This window comes from Nannospalax galili, unplaced genomic scaffold (assembly GCF_000622305.1).
Source record: "Nannospalax galili isolate Female #2095 unplaced genomic scaffold, S.galili_v1.0 scaffold271, whole genome shotgun sequence".
Lineage (NCBI taxonomy): Eukaryota > Metazoa > Chordata > Mammalia > Rodentia > Spalacidae > Nannospalax > Nannospalax galili.
In genome coordinates, this window is record NW_008331789.1 from 4569211 (window position 1) to 4590440 (window position 21230).

A 21230-nucleotide genomic window follows, 5' to 3' on the forward strand; every position below is an offset into this window, starting at 1 on the left:
GCGGTCACCCAGGCCGCAAGCGCACTAGGCCAGGTGCGCGGCCTCACGCGACCCGGGGTGTGTGTGTTGGGGGGGGTCTGCGGCCTCGGCGTCCACAAGCCAGGCGGGCACGCGGAGGGACGCCCTGGAGTAGCCCTCCCCTCGGAGCAGGCGACTCCATGAGGTCACAAAACAGGCTGGTTTCCACACGCCACGCCGAGAGGACCAGGAACGAGGGAACGCGCACGCGGGAGCAGGGAACGCGGGTTTCCGCGCGCCCCGGTCACGTGGGCCGCAGCACCGCCTGGCGGCGGCCCGCGCGCGCCCACGTCTCCTCCGAAAGAGCAGCACGGGCACGCGCGCCGACGGGGCGGGCGCATGCGCAGGGGGGCGCGCCGCCTGTGCCCCGCGGCGAGGGTGTCTATGGAGAGGCGGCGGCTGCGGCTGCTCCGGCGGAGGCTCAGGCCGTGGCGATGGCGCCCTTCCCTGACGAAGTGGATGTCTTCACCGGCCCACACTGGCGGATGAAGCAGCTGGTGGGCAGCTACTGCGACAAGGTAATGAGTCGCGGGGCCTCGGCGGAGGAGCGGGCGGGTCTCCGGGCGGCCTGGCCTGCCGACTCCCGCCGCCCCCGCCGCCCGCGGCCTGTCAGGCGGAGGCTCAGGCCGTGGCGATGGCGCCCTTCCCTGACGAAGTGGATGTCTTCACCGGCCCACACTGGCGGATGAAGCAGCTGGTGGGCAGCTACTGCGACAAGGTAATGAGTCGCGGGGCCTCGGCGGAGGAGCGGGCGGGTCTCCGGGCGGCCTGGCCTGCCGACTCCCGCCGCCCCCGCCGCCCGCGGCCTGTCACACACTGTCGGCCCAGGTCGGGTCCCGCGTGGGCCCCCCGGCGTGGCTTCTCGCCCGCTGGCGGCCGCTGCAGCCCTGGCTCCTGCTGTACCGCCTTCCGGCCCCTGGGGGCTAGTGGTTTGCAAACCGGGCTCCATCCTCCTGCTGAAGCTTCACTTGCATCCTGGCTCACCTGGCTGAGGCCGCCGAAAAGCAGGGCAGTGCTTATTTGACCTCACAGGTCTCCCCTGGGCTTGGCTGTGCCGCAACCACCCAGGCGTAGCACCTTCTTGTATGGTTATCTTTTTTTTTTTCCTTCCTACTTTTGTTTATCCGAATATTCATTCTATGTAGAGTTTGTGTTACGAGACAGCTGTTCCTGTCTTGGAGTTCCTTTTCCATGGGCTCAGATGAAAGAGGCCTCAGGAAAAGTTGATTTGCCCATAGAACGCTGTTTGGACGCTTAATGCAGAATAGACTGAAGAAACACTTGTGGGGAGAGGTGGGGGGGTCTTTAGTAGGGATCCTAAAACAGTATTAAAATCCCCCATAGTTGTTGGGAAAGGTATATGGACAGCTGTGAACATTCGAGTGGTCCAGTTTGTTGTAAAAATGAGCCAAAAAAATAGCATTTAAAGGTCTGTTATTCAAGCATAGAAATAACTTTTTTTGTGAATTTTCCGAAATCACATAGCGAAGGAGCACCATTATCAACAGCAAGCAGGAGTTGTCTTACAGCCCAGAGGGCTGCTTGTAATGTGCCCAGTATTTTCAGTGCCAGGCCACGCAAAAGACCAGCAATTTGAAGTTTTCAGATCTTACCACTGCCTCAGAGTCATCTCTCCCTCCGTTTTGGGAAAAGGAACCAAAAAAACTACGTCTTGATCAGGGGTAGTTTTAAACCCCGGGACTGTTTAGGATAAGTGGTTCACTTGGTTGCTTATTAGAGGTACCCCGAAAGCTATTCAAAGTCCTGATGCCCACACCTCCACTAAAATTGAAATCCCAGAATAGAACCCAGACATGAAGCAAAATTTCAAGTTCTCAGGTGAGTGTGGGGTGCAGCCGGGGGTGACTGCCCCTTCTGCGGGAGAAGCTTAAGGAATGGCCCAGTCTTGAACAGAAGTGTATAACCTTGAATTTCCCGGTTAGCTGTCTTGTTTTTACTCTTCTATCTTTTGAGTTTTGTTCTTTCTGACAGTATCCTTTATTTCCAGGAAAGGAAATCAGAATGGAAATTAGTGAGGACTAATGAAACCTGAAGTTTTCTGTAGTTTGTGTTGGAAAGAGTCCAGAGAGCCTCTGTGAAAGGGGACTTTTCTTGTCAATATGTTCATTTTCCTAGGAGGGTGCAGATTTCTAAATGATTGTGACCTTCCAGATAACCAAGATTGTAATTTTGTCACATGCTACCCAGCCTCATCTTCCATCTCCCAAGTGCTGTGATTGTAGGCACCAGGCACAGTCTTTATTTCTGTGTCTTTTTCTGGTGGTTGAGAACATTAAAACAGATTTTGAAGATGCACTTTCCTTAAATAAGATTCTTTTCAGTAGTTATTTGTTCTGTCTTGCGTAACTGGTTTAATAAAGCATTTTCAATTTGACCTAGCCTAAGACAAAATTGGCACTGATTTATTCTCAGCATTATTTAAAAAAAAAAACACCAATTCTGAATTAATTGCATATGAGATTATTGCATGTATTCATCAAGAAGATTAAAAGTCCCGTTTTCTTAACTATGACCAAGGCGATTTAGCAAAGGGAAAAAACCAGGAATTTTCGTCATCATTTCTTTTTGATACTGATAGCGAATGGAAATCTTTCTTAGGATGTCCTGTGTGAACAGGAGTGGGAAAGTCAGTGTTTTGTGATAGCAGAATAGCCCTTAAGGTTTAAGAGTTTGTTTGGTTTTCTTAGTTTGTTGTCTTGAGGTTTACCATCACCATCGTTTGGTTGAATAGATTAAGGATCTCTTATCCAAACAGCTTTCAGGAAAGCTGTGCCCAGTGAGGACTAGTCTTTGGTTAAACTAAAAAGCTATGAATTTTTCTCTTTCACTGTATTCCATATTTTTATTACGACAGTCCAAAACTATAAAGTTGACAGTTTTTTATTTCCAATATTAAACCTCTAAAATGCAGTGTATTTTAAAAAATGATTTCTTTGGCCACATCAAATCAATTATTTCTGTGCTTAGAGTAATTTAGTTAGAAGTTTATTTTCAATTTGTTACAGATTATGGCTAAATATTGCTGTGTAATACTGAGTTTAATATTTTCCTTATGGATTTTCTTTTATAAAAGGTCTTAGGGAAAGGTTTTCTACCTGTTAAGCAGACTGCAGGCCTTTGGAAGAGGTGAAAACAGGGCTGTGGCTTGGCTTGTCCCTGAAGTTTTGTAGGTCTGGACTGATTGGACAAGGATTATGTAAGCTGTTGTTGGATCTGGATAGAAACCCAAGTATTAAGGTTCCTAGCTTAATTTTCTTCATATGAAGCCACCATAGTTTCTGACTTGTTTTGTAATAGTCTACTCCAAAATCTCTCTTGGTAGTTTACTGACCTTCCAAATTGGGGTGAGTTTGGTGAAAATTTCTCATTTTCCTCCCAATTGTCAACATTCCTTCCAATTCTTAAAACTTAATTCCATCAGTTCTTGTCAGAATGTGAGACGTAGGCATTGTTCTTCAGGTGTTCACAATTGCATGTGTAATCTCATCTGTGCTGATAGAGACAGCCAAGAGGGAACAGTGGGGGTCAGGGGAAGGAAGCCTATGCTAGGGCCACAGTCAACATTGGGAGTAGTCTCTGAATTGATTTCTGAGAACAGAGTTGGGTAGCCATTGGCAGGATGTGGTTAGGGTACAGATTCCCAGACTTACATGTAGACCAGTTATAAAAATGTTGAAGTAGCAGGGGGTGGTGACACACACTTTTAATCCCAGACAGAGGCAGGCAGATCTCTGTGAAGCTGGTCTACATAGTGGGTTCCAGGCCAGTGGGGGCTCAAAAAGACCAAAAGAAAAAGTTTAATCAGTGGAGGCTTTGGAGAGGTAAGGCTATTGAAATGCCATATACTTTTATCGTTTTGACTTAAACTAAGAAGGCTCAAAATAATTACTTTCGAAAAACTTGAGTATAATCAAATTTATGGTTAGATTTCCTTGTTTTTCTCCTTTTTCCACATTTTGACATTTGGAAAGATTGATTTAGTAGAAAGAATATTGAATTGAGAGCTGAAAGGAACAGGGAGTTTAATGAATTCTTGCTACATACTGACGATACTTCTCTAATCCTCACAAGAGCTCGCTCTGTAAGACAAGTATTATCCCTCATTTAAAAGTGAGGAAACAGTCTTAGTGGTTAAATAACTTGCCCAACTCATTCAGCTACTAATTAGTAGGGCCTGAATTTTAATCTTAAGAATTTTTTCCCATTCTGAAGCCCCTGGTTTTTTGTTTTGTTGCTTATTACTAACGCTGGTTTTATGCAAAACAGTTTATCTGTGAATCATTTTTTCCATCTTCAAATTTGATCAGTAGTACTGAAGTTTCTCCATTGAGTGTATGTCTCGTTTGATTAACTTAAAGTATTGTCTGACCAAATGGACAGAAAATAAAAATTTATTTGGGATAGTAAAGTTTGGGTTCTTACTGTGTATTTTCATATCTAGTCTTGAACTTACTGACTTTAAGTGGCAATATTTTTGGGAATCTGTTTTAAGGCCAGTCCTTATATTTTAGATTGTGCGGTATCTGAGACAGAAAGTCATTTATACATTTTTGTATGAAAAGATCGTGATATTTGTTACTATTTGTTGATAATGTATATCCTGTTCCATATGGGTTCTTGTTGAATTGCTAGGCACCAGCCTATGTTACTGTGTAGTGACATACTACATACTAGAAAGGCTGCTAGTAGCCGTTCTATTCTTCTGTAGACCATTGTTTTTCACAGTATGCCTTAGGACCCACTAATGGATCATAAATCAAATTTGTGCATCATTAAAAAGGAAAGTTAGGTTTGTTTGTTTGTTTTTTTTCCTTTCCTGAAATCTGTTGGCAGTGCTCATGGTATGAGCATCTCTGGGCCATACTTCCCTTTTTCCCTGTTTGTGTGGTAAGGGATGACTAGGTCATAGTGAGCAGTATTTGGAAACTTGTCTGTAGCAACAGTTCTCAGTGAAGCACTGATGACTGAGGGCTGCCTGCATTGTAGGATGTTGTTGTTGTCTTTACACACTAGGTGTCAGTAGCACTTTTCCCTGGTGACAACCTAAACTGCAGATCTCCCCCTTTGTCTCCTGGGGGACAAAGTTGCCATCAGTGGAGAGAACTTTGGTTTAGAGCAAGTATTCTTTCTGACCATTTACTGTCTTGGATCTGAATTTTTATGATTGAGATACTCGTTGCCTAAGTTAGTTAGAGAAGGTTGTCTCTGTTTACTGTGTAGTTCTGTGATTTAGGCAAAATTTTTTCTTTTAGTCTGTTTTTAATCTATAAATCGGGCATGATAATACCTATATTCTAATGCCATCCTAAGAAATAATAGTTCAGAACACCTTGTCTAGATTCCAGCACTGTGTAGGCCTCCTCAGTACGGCCTAGCATTGTTAGTGTCCAGGTCTTCTCTTAATTCAGTCTAAATATTTGACTGTCTTTGAGACAAAATTTTGAGAAAATTATTCATATGAATATATTTTTAAACATTATATTTTATGTGCTGTGGCATTTTTGTATGTTTTTATTTGTGGTACTGGAGGTTGACCTCAGGTTCTACCACTGAGCCACCCCAGCGTGACTAGACTTTTAACTGTCGGCTTTTGGTGCCAGGTTAAAGTTAAGCATTTGTACTTTCATGTGGGAAAATTGACCTGGGTGGTATCTTGAGGACCTTCTTCTCACTTTTTTTCTTTGTTTTTAACCTTGTCTTCATTTACTCGTATGTCAACACATATGGAGAATTTAGCACAAACGAAACTTTTCTTTACCTGTTGTCTAAAAATTTTCTCCCAAGAATGTGCTTTTCAAATCTGATTACTGTTTTCTAGCTTTAATGTATAACTGACAAAATTATATAAATTCAAGATATATAATGGTATAGTATAAATAGACATTGTGTAGTAATTACTAAAATCTAATTAAGCTATCCGTTGCCATAATTATGCTTTGGGTATTGGTGGCTTTGCGGGATAAGGTCACTTAAGTTCTACTGTCTTAGCAAATTCCAAATAATAGAATACAGTTTTGTTAGCTGTATCAACTTGAATGTGTTGCTTACTTTTTGACACTTAAAAAATTATGACTGTTAATGCTTTTTATTTATGTTATGTCTACTAAGAATTTTTTTTCTTCTGGGAGTTGGGACTAAACTCACAGCCTTGTGCTCGCTAGGCAAGCACTCTACCACTGAAGTATGTCCCTATCTGCTATATGAAGACTTTTTAAGGGTCCCCCTCCAGCCACGCTAAGCAGAATAACCCATAGTGCTATTTTTGCCCATTAGCCACTAAGGAAGCTTGTAAACTGATGTGATGTTTCTGAACATTCTTAAAATCTAAAGTGTGAATTTCAGCAAATCTGTCCTCCGTATTGTTTGTTCCAATTAAAAAAAATTTATGTGTATGAGCATTTTGCCTGCACATATATAAATGCATCCATGTGTGCTAATGCCCATGGAGGCCAGAAGTGGGTGTTGGGTCCCTCAGAACTGGAGTTCTAGACTGTCCTTAACCACCATGTGGGTGCTGGGAATTGACCCTGGTCCTCTGCAACAGCAGCCAGTACTCTTTACTGCTGAGCTATCTCTCCAGCCCCATATTGTTTTTAATATGGGGCAAGAGCTGAGGTATTTTTACATCGTTACATATTTACAAATGAGAGTATATTTTGTGGCTTGTACCTTAAATTTCAGTGTCCATAAATATGGACTATGTCCATGACTATGATTCCTTTTGTGTGTAGCGGTGAGTTAAGTAGTTGCTATGGACTTATGCCCTAGGAAATTTAAAACATGTTTACTGTCTGACCCTTTACAGAAAAAGTTGCCAACCCCTCCACCTCAGCACCCCCCCCCAAAAAAAAAGAGAAAAAAGGCATGTGTGGTGGCACATATCTTTAATTCCATCTTAGCACTCTGGAGGCAGAAACAGGTTGATCTCTGTGAGTTCTAGGTCAGCCTGCTCTGCATAGTGAGTTCTAGCCAGCCAGGGCTACATAATGATACCCCATCTCAAAAAAAATTTAGCCAACTCCTGCTCTAGGATGATTTTTTTTTTTTTTCTTTTTGGTCTTTGTCTTTTTGAGGCAGGGTCTTCCTGTATCCTCAGCAGGACTGGAACTCAACCATGTAGACAGGGCTAGCCTCAATCTTACAGAGATCCATTGGCCTGTCTCTGCCTTCCAAGTGTCTTCTCTTCATAGACTGTGGAGTCCTTAAAGGTAGAAATTTTCATTTTGTTCACTGTGTACCAGGAACAGTGCCTAGTCCCTTGCTTATCGTAGCTCATCGTAGCACATGGGATATTTGAATAGCATAAAAAGCATATGAATTTATAAAAATGAATATTTATTTTTTAGAAAGATGATCACTCAGAATTACCACTCAAGCATGTAAAGTACAGGCATTTTATTCCCATTTAGCTTCAAGCAGAAATAAAGATATTGAGAGAGAAAAATTACATAGGTAAATAAAATGGTAGTGCTGGATCTCAGTTAAGGCATCTTGACTCTAGGATTGGGTCTCCATGTCTTACTATTAATCCCTGCTGCTGTTACAGAAACTTCTTAGTTAATTCTATTATGTGTAGCTTGGTTTTCCTTCAGGAGTTTGTATGTCACCTTTCTCAGTGCTCTCATCAGAGTACAGTTCTTGCTGTGAAAAGGTTGACAGTGTTGAGCGCATGCCATGTTGGAACACTAGACCAAGCTTGAGGAAGCAGGTGTAAGAAGTGTGGCCTTTAGCATTTGCCCTTTATTTTATCCACCTGCTGTATTTAGTTTGTTTCCCTTTAAAATGAAGTTTGAAACTAGAATTGATATAATGGAAGTTGTATTCAATTCAGATAATAGAGGATTTGACTGTTTGAGTTTTAACTTGAAGCAAATTTCTTGATGTGTGTGTCTTAAATTTTAGAATTTAATTTTCTACCAAGTGTGGTAGTTTAGAATTATAGCAAAAGAGGAGTTTTTCTTCCGTTCTGTGTCTTTCCTTCACATAGATTTTCTTCTTCGTGTTTGGTTCTGCACTGTTGTAATGTCTCCAGCCCAGAAATTAAGCAAGTTCTTATATAAGCTCTTAGCTATTTATACTAGTTTTCTTAAAAGTTCTGTTCTCTTACATTATCTAATGTTCTAATTGCTCAATATTTTATACTTGTTTCCTGAACAGATCAGCTGCATCTTGACATTAAAACTTAAACTGTGGTGGAATATCTTTGAGTTTTTAAATTGTGCTTGTTGTGTAATGGCATAAAGGACATTTTGAACAGAGGGAAAGAAACGTGTTATTCTAATCTTACTCTTCTGTGACTGAGGAGGCCTCCTTGATGCACCTGCCTGTGCTCATGACACAGCCAGTAGAAAAGCTTGAGGTTTGGAGGGAACTCGGCCTGATCTTTTCTATTTAAATAAACTCTATCACTTTGTGGGACCCCCCCCCCCATATCACCAAGTCCTTGAGAATTCAACATCTTCCTGGCCTAGTGTACTTTTAAATTACGCAAGTATGATTTGTTATTTTATGAAATTCCTTTATTTAAACGTTAATAGAACCAGTGTGAGGGAAATACCATGCTTCATGCAAAAGTTTAGGGATACGTTTGAATGTTGCTTACTGTTTCATGTTTGCATCTATTTATGCCCTTCTTTTTGAATTTTTATTCAGCTTTCTAAAACCAACTTTTCCAACAACAACGATTTCCGAGCTCTTCTGCAGTCTTTATATGCTACTTTCAAGGAGTTCAAAATGCACGAGCAGATTGAAAATGAATACATTATCGGTTTACTTCAACAACGCAGTCAGACCATTTATAATGTACATTCTGACAATAAACTCTCTGAGATGCTTAGTCTCTTCGAAAAGGGACTGAAGAATGTTAAGGTGAGTTGTGAAAATTGTTAATGCAACTTACAAATTGTGCCATTTTCTGTCATTAGCAATTTATAGTAAATGGTATTATTTTAAGGAAAAGTACTTCACTAAAGATGGGTAGGAAGACTGTTCATGAGGGATGACTGTAGTAGAGGCTTGAGGTTCAGAGGAGCTAGAGCTCAGCTCCGAATGCAAGAATAGGTTCATAGCTGAGAAGCAAGGAGGGACCAGTGGAGAGAAAATTACTAAGAGAAACCATCAGGGCCATAAGGATTCTTATTGTATCAACTGAACAGAGATTTTGCTAAAGACAGGCCAGGGCAGTAAGTTATTGAGAACTGAGGGAGGAGGGTAAGCAAGCCATTTGATCAGATATTGAGGTGGTCACACACCAAGGGTAGAGACTTGCTAAACTGACTGAGCAAGATTCTTACTAAAATTGAACTGAGAAGCTGAGAACAGAGGCTAAGGTCAGACCTAGTTGAGAAGAGGGTTAAGAGTAGCATGGCTCAGGCCTCTATTAATGTTTAATAAAATTTTATCATGAATGCTGACTGCCAAAATTTTTAAAGGTGTTTTGTAAGTTGAAATTTTAATTACCATGAAATTGTTATAGACATGTGCTGAATAAGTAAAAGAGAGCCATTAATGCAGATATTGATGACTAAAGGAATAATTGTTGAGGATAAATAACACTTTAGTGTTATAAATTTTACTTTAAAATTGAAGGTAAGGGATGTGGCTCAGTCGTCGAGTTCTTGCCTAGCATGCATGAGTCCTTCAGTTTAGTCTCTGGCACACACACAAAAAATGTTTTTGAATGGCAGCTGTAATGTCTACCTTATGTTTTTTTCCCTTCTAGGAAGGAGAGTGGTTAAAGAGGCTGATTTCACGTGTATAAAATGAAGAATGTGCATGGTGGTGGTGCTTGTCTTTAATCCCAGCAGTTGGGAGGGAATGGCAGAAAGGTCACTAGTTTGAGGCTAGCCTGGGATACACAGTGAGATCCTATCTCAGAAACAAAAATAAAATACTAATAAAAAAAGAAAATGAATTGTATTTTGAGTGTAGTTTAGGATAATCATGTATATTTATTTTCTTAGAAGATACTTGAAATTTAATCCTAGTTTTATTTCCCTTTCCGCTCCATGAAACAGGAGTAAGTTACAGCTTTCAAACCACCATGTATCTTTCACTTAGAGATTTTGTTCTAGAAAGGTGATTCAGTGGGAAGGAGGATGGATTGAAAGAAAGAAAATACTTGAGCCAAAGACCATTATTAAACTGTGCCAATAGCCTCTGGAATAATACGTGGTAGCGACCTGGTGGGGAGGTGGTAGGTTAGGTAGGAGCAGTGAACTGGGCAGTAAGGAAGGAGATTCGCTTTTCCTGTTGAGTGCTTCTTTGTACTCTTCAAGTTTTGTATCATATAATGTGTAATATAGTCAGTAAGTGCTGGCCAGGTCACATTTGAGCTGCTTAGGTAATACAAATGCACATTTATTGGTAGGAGAAGGCATGGATGGATTTGAAGAGCAGAAAGGGGGAGTGGTATAGCAAAGAAAATTTGATAATTCTTAATAAGTGGAATTGGAAGCCATCTGGGTGAATAAGCTTAAGAATGCCTAAAATCTCAAGAAAATTCAGCATGGAGCTGAACATTGGAAAGTAATCAAATTTTCTCAAAAGAGGAAACAGGACTCAAGAGGGATAATATAGAGCCATGTTTTAAAATATCTCATTATTTGTAATTTTCCACATTTTAAAATTGAGAGACACAATACAGAAGGGGTAGTGAGTTACAAGAAGTGATTTTAATCCATGTGAGGAAGAACTGTTCAGGTGGTGAGAGTTGTCCAAAATCAGAATCGTTTGCTTCAAAATGCTTTGAATTCCTTGCCTTTAGACACATTGGCACTAATGTATGTGATCTGTTAGGATAGTATAAAATGTATTATGAATTTTTTAGTGGGAACATACTAGATTAGATTGTATGCTAATATCCCTTAAGGAGAGCCTATAATGGTAACAGTCCAATAGGATCTTAAGAGTTTGGAGATAGAGAAAATGGACGTATAGATGTACAAATCAGAATCAGATCAACAAATTTTGAGTAAGTACTTGATATTTTTTTATCCTGAAGTTTTTTGTTGAATTTTTAAACTGACCGAAAGGTAAATTTGGCTTCCTGTGCATCATATAATGAAGCAAAATATTAATAGAAGTTGGGGGTTTTTTGCTTTTTTTGGAGGGCGGGCTCAAGGCCTCACTATGTTACCCTGCCTTATCTGGAGCTTGCTATATAGGCCAGACTGGCCTGGAACTCAGAGAGATCCTCCTGCCTCTGCCTCCCAAATGCTGGGATTAAAGATGTGGGCCACCACACCTGGCTAAATGTGTATTATTATTTGTTTCCAGAATGAATATGAACAGTTAAATTATGCAAAACAGCTAAAGGAGAGATTGGAGGCTTTTACAAGAGATTTTCTTCCTCACATGAAAGAGGAAGAAGAGGTGAGCAAGCAGTTTTTTCTCATTGCAATTTAAATTTGTGAATTTTTAAAACTACTATTTTGCCTTAAGTTCGTCAAAATAATGCATGCAAAGGTATATTCTGTTGATGGAGAGCTGTTTCTATTTCTTTTTGTGAACTGAAATAAAACTCAACGGGAATACAAAAAGCATTAGTATTATTTCTTTAGAAAGGGTGTTATGTTTACTGAATGAATAATTTAAAATCTTTTTTATTTTATGCGTATAAGTGTTATGCAAGTGCACCAGTATTATGCAGCACCCCCTCCCCAAGACCAGAAGGGGGCAGCAGATCTCTTGGAACTGGAGTTACAGACTGTCATTAGCCACCTTGTGGGTGTTGGGTCCTCTGCAAGAGCAGCCAGTGCTATTAATCACTGAGCCACTTCTCCAGCTCCCTGAATGAATGATTTTATTTACTCAAAAAACACATACTTTTCTCATGTGTTGATAGCACTATATGTTAATAACTGTCACCCGATATTATTTTAGAACCTTTAGAAGATTCTGTAAATCTTAAAATAGTTTCTGTATGCCAAGTTTAAAGAGTTTTTAGTATTTTTTTCCTAGGGGTGGACTTGAGTAATGGGTTGTTTTAAATTTATCAGTGTATGCCTAATACCCATATATTAGCATATCATTAAACAGGCAAAACATTTACTCTCCTTCCTGTAATCAATTAGGATGAGCATCCAAGGTTAAGATACAAAATAGTCTATGAGAACTGGATTCTTTTTTTTAATGAGAGAGAGGCGGGGGGGAATGCATACTATAGTGCATGGGTTGAAGTCAGAGAACAATTTGCAAGAATCGGTTCTCTCCTTCCACCAGGTGGGTTATGGGGCTTGAACTCAGGTCATCAGGCTTGGCAGCAAGCACCTTTAATCCACTGAGCCATCTCATTGGCCCCCTGGCACTTTTTTTTTTTTTAAAGCGGTAAATCAGTTAGTGTACGATTACAACTATAATTTCACCATATCATTAAATTGATAATGAAAAAGAAATGTAATCTACTTTCTCAACTCTTTTCCAGGACAATCAAATTAGGTGGGAAGCATTGAGTTTTTCATTGGTATTTGATGATATCTCATTGTAGCTATTTTTTACATTGTAATATATAGCCAATGCTGAAATCAAGGTTAATAGAACAGTGTTTCTTAACCTGTGATACCAATCAAAGATATCTATGAAACTGAAAAACAAGAACAGCAAAGCCTTGGTTCTTCATTTAAAGATTCTAATTCTAATTCTGTAAATTACAGGATAGGACTAAACATCTTTTTTTTGCAGAAGAAATCTCTGAATAAGTTTCATAGGAACCACTGTACTAAAAAATAATGATGTGAGGAAATAATGTTGGATAGTTTGAAATGTATTGTGACTGTGTGGGTCCACTGTATTGGGGCCCATGCTTATTTAAGGTAGAAGCACTGCTTGGGTAAAAATCAGTAACTTAGTACCTACCAGAAGGCAGTTAACTGGTCTGAGAGTGCCAATAACAGAATGATCGAATGTGAACAAGTTTGGTATAGGAAAACTTTTTTGTACTTTAAATTTTTCTAGGGGCCTGACTTACTTGCTGAAAAAAAATCATAGAAAAAAATCCTTTGGGTTATATTCTTTACAATTTTTGGATAAATTAGTTTCGTGGCAATAACTGAAGTTTCTCTTTGAAACACAATTCATAATACTATAGTGGAACAGTTATTAGAGGTATTGAGTAAAAGATGAATTGAAACTCTTTGTGAACATTTTGTTTAATTTAGGTTTTCCAGCCCATGTTAATGGAATATTTTACCTATGAGGAACTTAAAGATATTAAAAAGAAAGTGATTGCACAACACTCCTCCCAGGACACTGCAGAACTCCTTAGAGGTCTCAGCCTGTGGAATCAAGCTGAAGAGCGCCAGAAGTTTTTCAAGTATTCAGTGGATGAAAAGTCAGATACAGGTGAGATTCCTATATTTCTACAGAGACCAGTTTATTCATTCAGTGCTGTTGACAGTTTGTTTAAAGTTACAGATTTTGTTCAAGGAATAATTTAAGTCAGCCTTGCACTATAGTCACTTGGAGTCATTGTTTTTTTCCACTTATAATTGAAGATAGTTTCTATTTTAGAATTCAGTGTTTATAATACTCTAACATCTTATATACATGGGTTAGATGTAATATTTTTTGAGTGAATTTATAGGCATACAGTAATTACTACTTTGATCAATCAAAATTGAAGATTATTTCAGTGTTAATTACAGTATCCACCAACTTTCTGAGCTCCCTTAACATAGTGGCAGCTTTTATTTTTGTGATTTTTTTTTTTCATTACTTTTCAAAGTCAATTAATTTTTAAACATGGTTCCTGACTGATTTATCATGGTTCGACTTAGAAGTTTTGGATTTTGTAATGGCATGTATGTAATTTCCATAGTTCAGTTTTGAATTTTGACCTTTTTCTGCCTAGTTAAGTACTGTATGCACCTTTATCAATGCTGGACAGCAGTGGTATGCCATAGCTCCTGGTCACCCAGGGGATCTTCAGGGAAATAGCTATGGTGTTGAGCGGGTTGTGTGCACTTTTGGTCTTGGACATATTTACCGTAGGGTGTGTTTATTGGATGTAAGTTAAAGAAAGAAACATACGTAGCTTTATTTTTATCCTTTGCTGTTTATCATTCTCCCAGTTTATTTCCAGTATAGTATTCAGGGCAATGAAAATGAGAACCAAAGCAAAGCTTTTCTGTGTGTACTTGGAGAATGCATACAAGAAATACAAATAAATGCATGCTGCCATTTTAATGGACTTCTTTATTTTATTCTTATTTGTCTCGATAGCTTTGCTTTTAAAAAAATCTTTAAAAAAACAGTTGATGTCCTTAGTCCAGCAAAATTCTTTTGCTTTTTTTAGGTGGGTATTAGCAATGCTGTTCTGTAAAATATACTGCAATTCTTTGAAATTGATGCTTTTTTTGATATTTTATTTAGCAAACTAGTGAGATTCATGTTTAAACAAGTGATTTTATAAGTTGAAGCTGTGATTAAACCCATAAAACTTGTAAGCTTTTCTCTGAAATACAGTTTGTGCCCTAGATACCATGCCAAGACCTGTTGTGTCTTGTTTAATTATAATGTGGAGCTTAAAAGCATCACACTACATTTAATTTTCCCTCTGCTTCAAAGCAAATTATAGCTGCATTATGTTTAAAATATTTGGTATTTTAAAATTGGCAGTTTAAAGTAGTTTGATCATAGTGCTTCTATATTTAAGGTTCTTTGTGAGACAAATCAGATATACAAGATACTCAGATTTTTCATAGTGCTTGGGTGAAAATTCATTCTTTATCCTAACAGCCCATTTTAATTTTTCTTTCAGAAAAATACTACAAAATTAATAGATCATAGGGAATTGTGTGTCTAATGACTTTCTATAATAGTTACTGACAAAATATTTCTTATCAGTACATCAGGAGTAGTTATGTTTACTAGGATGGCACATAGTTTGATTAGGTTAAGCTGTCTGTAGACTAATCAGATTTCCTGGACCTTTTATATGAAATGTGAACATCAAAGATGGAACCACAAGGAAGGTACTAACAGGAGCCATAGTACATGAATAGAAAATGTGAGGTTTGTGTGTGTCATTAACAATGTCTGGAAGATCTCATAATCTGTCTGACTGTACACTTGCCAATTTAAAGCTGTGTAACCTGTTTGGTTCCTTTTTCAAATGATGATACCTAGGCTACAAAGTGAATATTGTTTTCTCTATGATGCCTTTGTAAGAGGAAGTCAGTTCTGTGTTCATTATTGTAGCTCCCACTGATGAAGTATGATCTGGGCCACGATAGTTTAACCCTACAGGTTCTTAACAAGTTTAACATTCCCATGTTCCCTCTAATACATGTTATTTCCTTTTCACATCTCGCAAGCAGGAAGGAATTAACTTCAGGCACTGGCTTTTAATCATGTGGTTGTAATTTCCTACTGCATTTGCTCATGTAGCCTTACTGTTAAACGTTTTCTTTTTTATTTCAGAAGCAGAAGTGTCAGAACACTCCACAGGTATAACCCATCTTCCTCCTGAGGTAATGCTGTCAATTTTCAGTTATCTTAATCCTCAAGAACTGTGTCGATGTAGTCAAGTCAGTACCAAATGGTCTCAGTTGGCAAAAACTGGATCCTTGTGGAAACATCTTTACCCTGTTCATTGGGCCAGAGGTAGGTAAATGGTACTTTGAATTTTATTAAAAATCATTTCAGTCTATCTTTCTAGGTGAATGGCAGTCATTAATTAGTAAGGCCAGGAAGGGGAAATTTTGAGAGCTTAACCAAAAAGTAGATTTTATAGTTGATGATGTGATTTGGGTATACATTTTAGAAAAGAGCACTGGTGAACTATTTGTGAGTAAATTATATAGTGTCTACTATTTCCTTAAAAATACTTGGGCAAAATAGAGAGAGTGCAAAAAATACTGGCTAAATGTTGATCACTTGTTAAACATAGGAGATGACTATGCTTAGAATTTTTCATAGTAGAAACTTAAAACTAAATGCAATAGATTTTTTAGAATTATTAAATAGATTATTTGAGTACTTTAAAAATATGGCATCCATTTTATTAAAAATAAGAAGTTGAGGCATGATTATGGTTCCCTTTTGGTCATGGCTTAAAACAATTGAATCTGTTTTTGTCTTTAGCATGTTTTTTTTAAATGGTAGATAATATGTTCTCTAAATCATAATTTCAGATTATTTCATTGTGCTTTCCCATGTGAAGAGTTACAGAACATTTCTTTCTATGAGCATAATATAGTCATGGGATACTTGTAACTGATGTAGGGTACATTTTTCTCTCACTGAATTAAAAGTTTCTTCTAAATATCAGCCTCAAAGGTCATATTTCTTTATTATTTCCGTTTATGGGTCAGTTTACTGTGGATGTATGTATTTCTTACAAAATTTTGACTGATTTAAATTATGAGTCTTGTTTAAATTATGAGTCTTGTTTAAAAAGTGTTTATTTGGTAAAATATGTAGCATTTTTTTTTGAAGTGGTCTTAACTATATATATTGCCTAGGCTGACCTCTAATTCTCCATCTGCCTGTATTGGTCTCCCAAGTGCTGGGATTATCTTGGTATAGACTAATTTTTCATATTAGTTTAGGATAGTAAAATACATAATAAAAAGTCAAAGAAGCCACATACAGATTTATTTTTTTTTTTTAAGACAGGATCGCCTTGTAGCCCCAGCTGGCATGGAACTTGCTATGTAGACCAAGCTGGCCTGGATCTCACAGAGATCCTTCTACCTCTGCCTCCCTCATGGTGGGATTAAAGGCATGTGCCACCATTCAGGGCAGGTACATATGGATGTAACAGTTTTTTAAATTAAGAATTAAATAAACTAGATGGGATGTTACAAAGACCATTAAAGGTAATCTGCGCTAGGATCCAGGAAGTGCCGTGTCTTACATATGCTACTGTTTTTCTGTTTTAAACATATTTAGACAAAACTCTTGAGTACAAATGTTTTTTCTTTATGGTATTTAAGTGTTTTATGCACTGCCCCCCCACCCCAGTTTGAAATGTCTGGGGAGACATCTTTGCTTGTCCTAATTTTGGATATCATACTGTCCTGTGGTGGGTAGAGGCCTAGGTTGCTGCTAAGCACCTTGTAAACAATAGGTTAGCACCCTATGTCAAAGAACTGCCCGGCCTAGAATGTCAGTGGTGGCTAGGTTGGATACAATCTAAGAGCTTAATAAATTGATTTCATTGTGTCTTGCTCACTAACATGAGTCATATAATTTAGTTATAGTATATTCTGTAGGATCTATAAATTCATGATTTCACTTTCCTTTGACTTCTGTTGTACCTACTTCTGCACCCACTTCTGCATTGCGGATAGAGACTGCAGAGTAGAAAGTCCTTCCTTTTATCTGTTAGCTGTCATCGTAATGGGGCTATTGCTGGAGCCAGTGTGAAGCCACAATAGGGGTAAAAAGGTTAGGTTCTTTTCAGTGATTTTTAAAATTATACATACGGGTACTATAATTTTCTTAGAAATTGGATTATGACCATTAAACTTATTTTTATAAAAGAAAAATGTTCAAAAATAGATAACAGGTATATGACAGATTATGTTTTTGTAGTTCTGTGACTTTAGTTTTAGAGAAAGATTTACTTCATGTAGTATCTGCTGTTGATTAATAATCTAGTACTATTAATTGTACTTACATAGTTGTAGCTCTTTGTGTGTGTTTGAAATTGAGTCTTTTGTTTATATGTTTGTAATTTTTTTTTTTTAGCCACAGCTAAATACTTCTAAAAATAGCTGGGTCATTGCCTGGGATATAGATATATTTTGTGTGTAGGGATTTTTACTATAAATAGTTAACGTTTTTTATGATAGTAGTACATCTATTCTTACTTTGTTCCTCTTGTTTATTCATTGAAAGGTGACTGGTATAGTGGTCCTGCCACTGAACTTGATACTGAGCCTGATGAGGAGTGGGTGAGAAATAGGAAAGATGAAAGTCGTGCTTTTCAGGAATGGGATGAAGATGCCGATATAGATGAATCTGGTAATTCATGTTTGGAATTACAATTATTACATGATATTTAAATATAACTGACATTCTAGTTAATAATTATTAGGCTTCAAAATGTATGTATTTCATGTTTCATATTTTCTAAAGATACTTAAAAGATATTTTAAAAGCCTACAACTTTATAACATTTTAAGGAATAATAAGCAAATGTAAAATTCGTCAGAAATGTGTTTTTTTAAATAGAGTGGATTACTATGTTTTTATATTAGAATAAGAAAATGATGGCTACTTTTATGTGGATATAAACTATATTCAGTATAGTGCTTTATAGTTTACAGTGTAATTTTTAGAATTGTTTAATCAGTCCATTGGCATTGACTGAGGTGTCTTTGGCTGAGAGAAGGAAAACATGAAGTTTAATCTGTTTATTCATATGTAAAGTCATCTCATTTGCCTCATAAGGTTTTTGTGGAGTTAAGAAGTAATGTGTGTAAGAAGTTTGGGGTGCATGTAGCCTAGGGTAGAGTGCTTATATAATGTGCATAAAGTCCTGGTTTACTCTCCAGCACTACAAAAAACAGTGAAAACTAATTGTGTTGTATGGTTGTTGGTTTGATTATTTTTCATTAAGTACTATGTGAGAGAGTTTGAGGATAAGAATTTATCTCTACCTTAAGTCAGAAATGGGGAAGAATTTAGAATATATAATTCTTCTTTTAAAAATATTTTATTTATTCTTTTTATTTTATGTGTTTGAGTGTATTGTCTGCATGTGTTTAAGTGTACTCGTGTCATGCAATGCCCATGGAGGTCAGAAGAGAGCATCAAGATCCCCTAGAACTGGAGTTATGGATGGTTGTTAGCAGCTATATGGGTGTTGGGAAATGAACCCAGGTCCTCTGCAAGAGCAGCCAGTGCTCTTAAACACAGGGCCATCTCTCCAGCCCCTACAATACATAATTCTCAATCCAAGGTACATAAAGAAAATTGCTGTAATAGAAATACACAGGTGGTGTTGGGGAGTATGGAGAGACACAGATTCTGTCTTAGATATTTCCTAAAAGATGATGAAAATTGCAGTTGAGAAATTGTAAACACCCCCCCACACACACACACGGAAAATAAGGACTACAGTGATTGCTGTTACTATTTCAGAAGTAAACTAATTTTTTAGTTTTTCATGGAATGAAGATGGCACATTTTGGTATAGTTTTAAAAGCTTGCTTAGTAAGGAAGAGTTTATTTCAGTTAGCGTTGGTCATGGGCTTATCTCTTGACAGGCAAAGGCTGTTTAATATTTTTAAAGATTTTAGTAACTACTACACATTTAAATAGGGAAGGCCACAGGAAAGAAGGAATGGATTAGGAAGAAAAATAGAGTAAGATAAATAAGGGAAGGTGATAGAATTCTCTGTGGTTTTTTTGGTTTTGTTTTGGTTTGTGGTTTTTTGAGACAGGGTCTCAGTATTTGTCACTGGCTGGCTTCTATCTCACAGAGATCTGCCTGCCTCTGCTTCCCGAGCGCTGAGCTTAAAGGCCGGTACTACTACACCCAGTCTATGCTAAAATTCTTAGTTTTATTTAGTGTAGTAGGTTTTCTTTATATCAAACTGGGGTTTGTAGGAATTTTTTCTTCTGTAATATTGGGGCTTGAACCCCTGTCTTCACCCATGCTTTGAAAGAAGTTTGCTGCTGAGCTGTATCTCTAGCCTGTAGTTTTTTGTGCGTGATGGTTGTTGTAGTAGTACAACTCGTTATAAACATCTACACTTTACCGAACCTACTGAGTAAAATGCAAAAAAAAAAAAAATTGCTCATTTTTAATTTCCTGATGAGTCTAAAGTACCTCTTTTCCCTGAAGGTTCATGATGGTATGGCTAATCAGTTGTATCAGATCTCTTCTAGCTCTGACTCCTTTTTATTTAGGAACTGATGATACTGTTTTCTATGGATCATTGCTCCTTTGCGATCACTTACTCTAATCTCTTGAAGAATTTTTACTGTTCTCTCTTCAAAATTCTTTCCAAAACTCTTTGATTGCCTGAAAGTAGAATTATTTGTAGAAGGGAGTTTAATGACAGTGCAGAGTATTTCATAATTAGTTTTGGTGATTCCTTAAGTAGCCTAGTTGTAATTGGTGTAACTAACTGGTTCTTAGATGTTTGAATTCATTTTACAGAAGAATCTGCTGAGAAATCGATTGCTATCAGCATTGCACAAATGGAAAAACGTTTACTCCATGGCTTAATCCATAATGTTCTACCATATGTTGGTACTTCCGTAAAAACTTTAGTGTTAGCCTACAGCTCTGCAGTTTCCAGCAAAATGGTATGTATAAATTAATACTAGCTAGCTAGAGTATTAAGAAAAATAGCAGTGATGTGACTTCGATTTGCTTATTCCCATGTTTATTTAAGGGGAAGAGAAAAATCAAGTGTCTTCCCATGGGTAGATGTGCACTGCTAGCTTTCATGGAATTCCATTTCCTAGAGTATTCTTTGTAGCATAGGTATTATTGCCTGTCCTAGTTTGTTCTTCTTTCCTGTGACAAAACACTGATCACCACCAACTTGGGGAGGAAAGGGTTTACTCAGCTTACATCTCCCAGGTCGCAGTTCATCAGGGAGCCCAAGGTAGGAACTCAGGGCAGGAACCTGGAAGCAGGAGCTGGAGCACAGGCCATGGAGGGACGCTGCTTAATGCCTTGCTCCCTTGGCCCCTGCTCAGCCTGCTTTCTTAAGCAACACAGGCCCACCTGCCTAGGGGTGGCACTACCCACAGTGGGCTGGGCCCTCCCACATCTCTCATCAAGAAGATGCCCTTCAGACATGGCCACAGGCCAGTCCAATAGAGGCAATTCCCTGATTGAGGCTCCCTCAACCCGGGTGTGTCAAGTTGACACTAAAGCTATCCAGTACATTGCCTGTGTGTATAGATAAGGGAGCAGGAGCTAGGAGAGGTCAGATTTACTCAATTTTATAGATGTTAAGTGAAGCCTAGTTTTATATGGTTGTTGATAACATGGAAGACAAGGAAAGATGTGCAAATATTTCTGTAAAAATGTGCATTTTTTTTTTCTGAGTCTTATTTATAAGACATTTTGAGCCCAGGAGTTGAGGAGATAGGTGGCTCATTTGGTGAAATCCCTGTACACAAGCATGAGGACCTGAGGCAGGAGCTCCAGCTTCCATATAAAAGCTAGGTACAGTGGCAAGCACCGCTAACCCTAGTGCTGGGTAGAAGGTAGTGGTGAA

General features: G+C 38.3%; 1 protein-coding gene across 3 annotated transcripts in view; it reads left to right on the top strand.

Moving 5' to 3' along the window:
• The first annotated feature begins 334 nt into the window (after positions 1-334).
• The window catches only part of Fbxl5 (F-box and leucine rich repeat protein 5), a 41646-nt gene continuing 20750 nt past the window's right edge, over positions 335-21230 (top strand). The window contains exons 1-8 of one of the 3 annotated variants that reach the window (XM_029560522.1): positions 349-431; positions 632-736; positions 8692-8907; positions 11317-11412; positions 13197-13380; positions 15460-15642; positions 17884-18009; positions 20156-20304. In XM_029560522.1, coding sequence (XP_029416382.1) covers positions 653-736; positions 8692-8907; positions 11317-11412; positions 13197-13380; positions 15460-15642; positions 17884-18009; positions 20156-20304 — 1038 coding nt within the window. In that variant the 5' untranslated portion in view covers positions 349-431; positions 632-652. Of the gene's footprint in view, positions 537-617; positions 737-8691; positions 8908-11316; positions 11413-13196; positions 13381-15459; positions 15643-17883; positions 18010-20155; positions 20305-21230 lie in introns of those variants that run through there. The other 2 variants (XM_008826888.3, XM_008826887.3) reach the window with 2 other exon arrangements.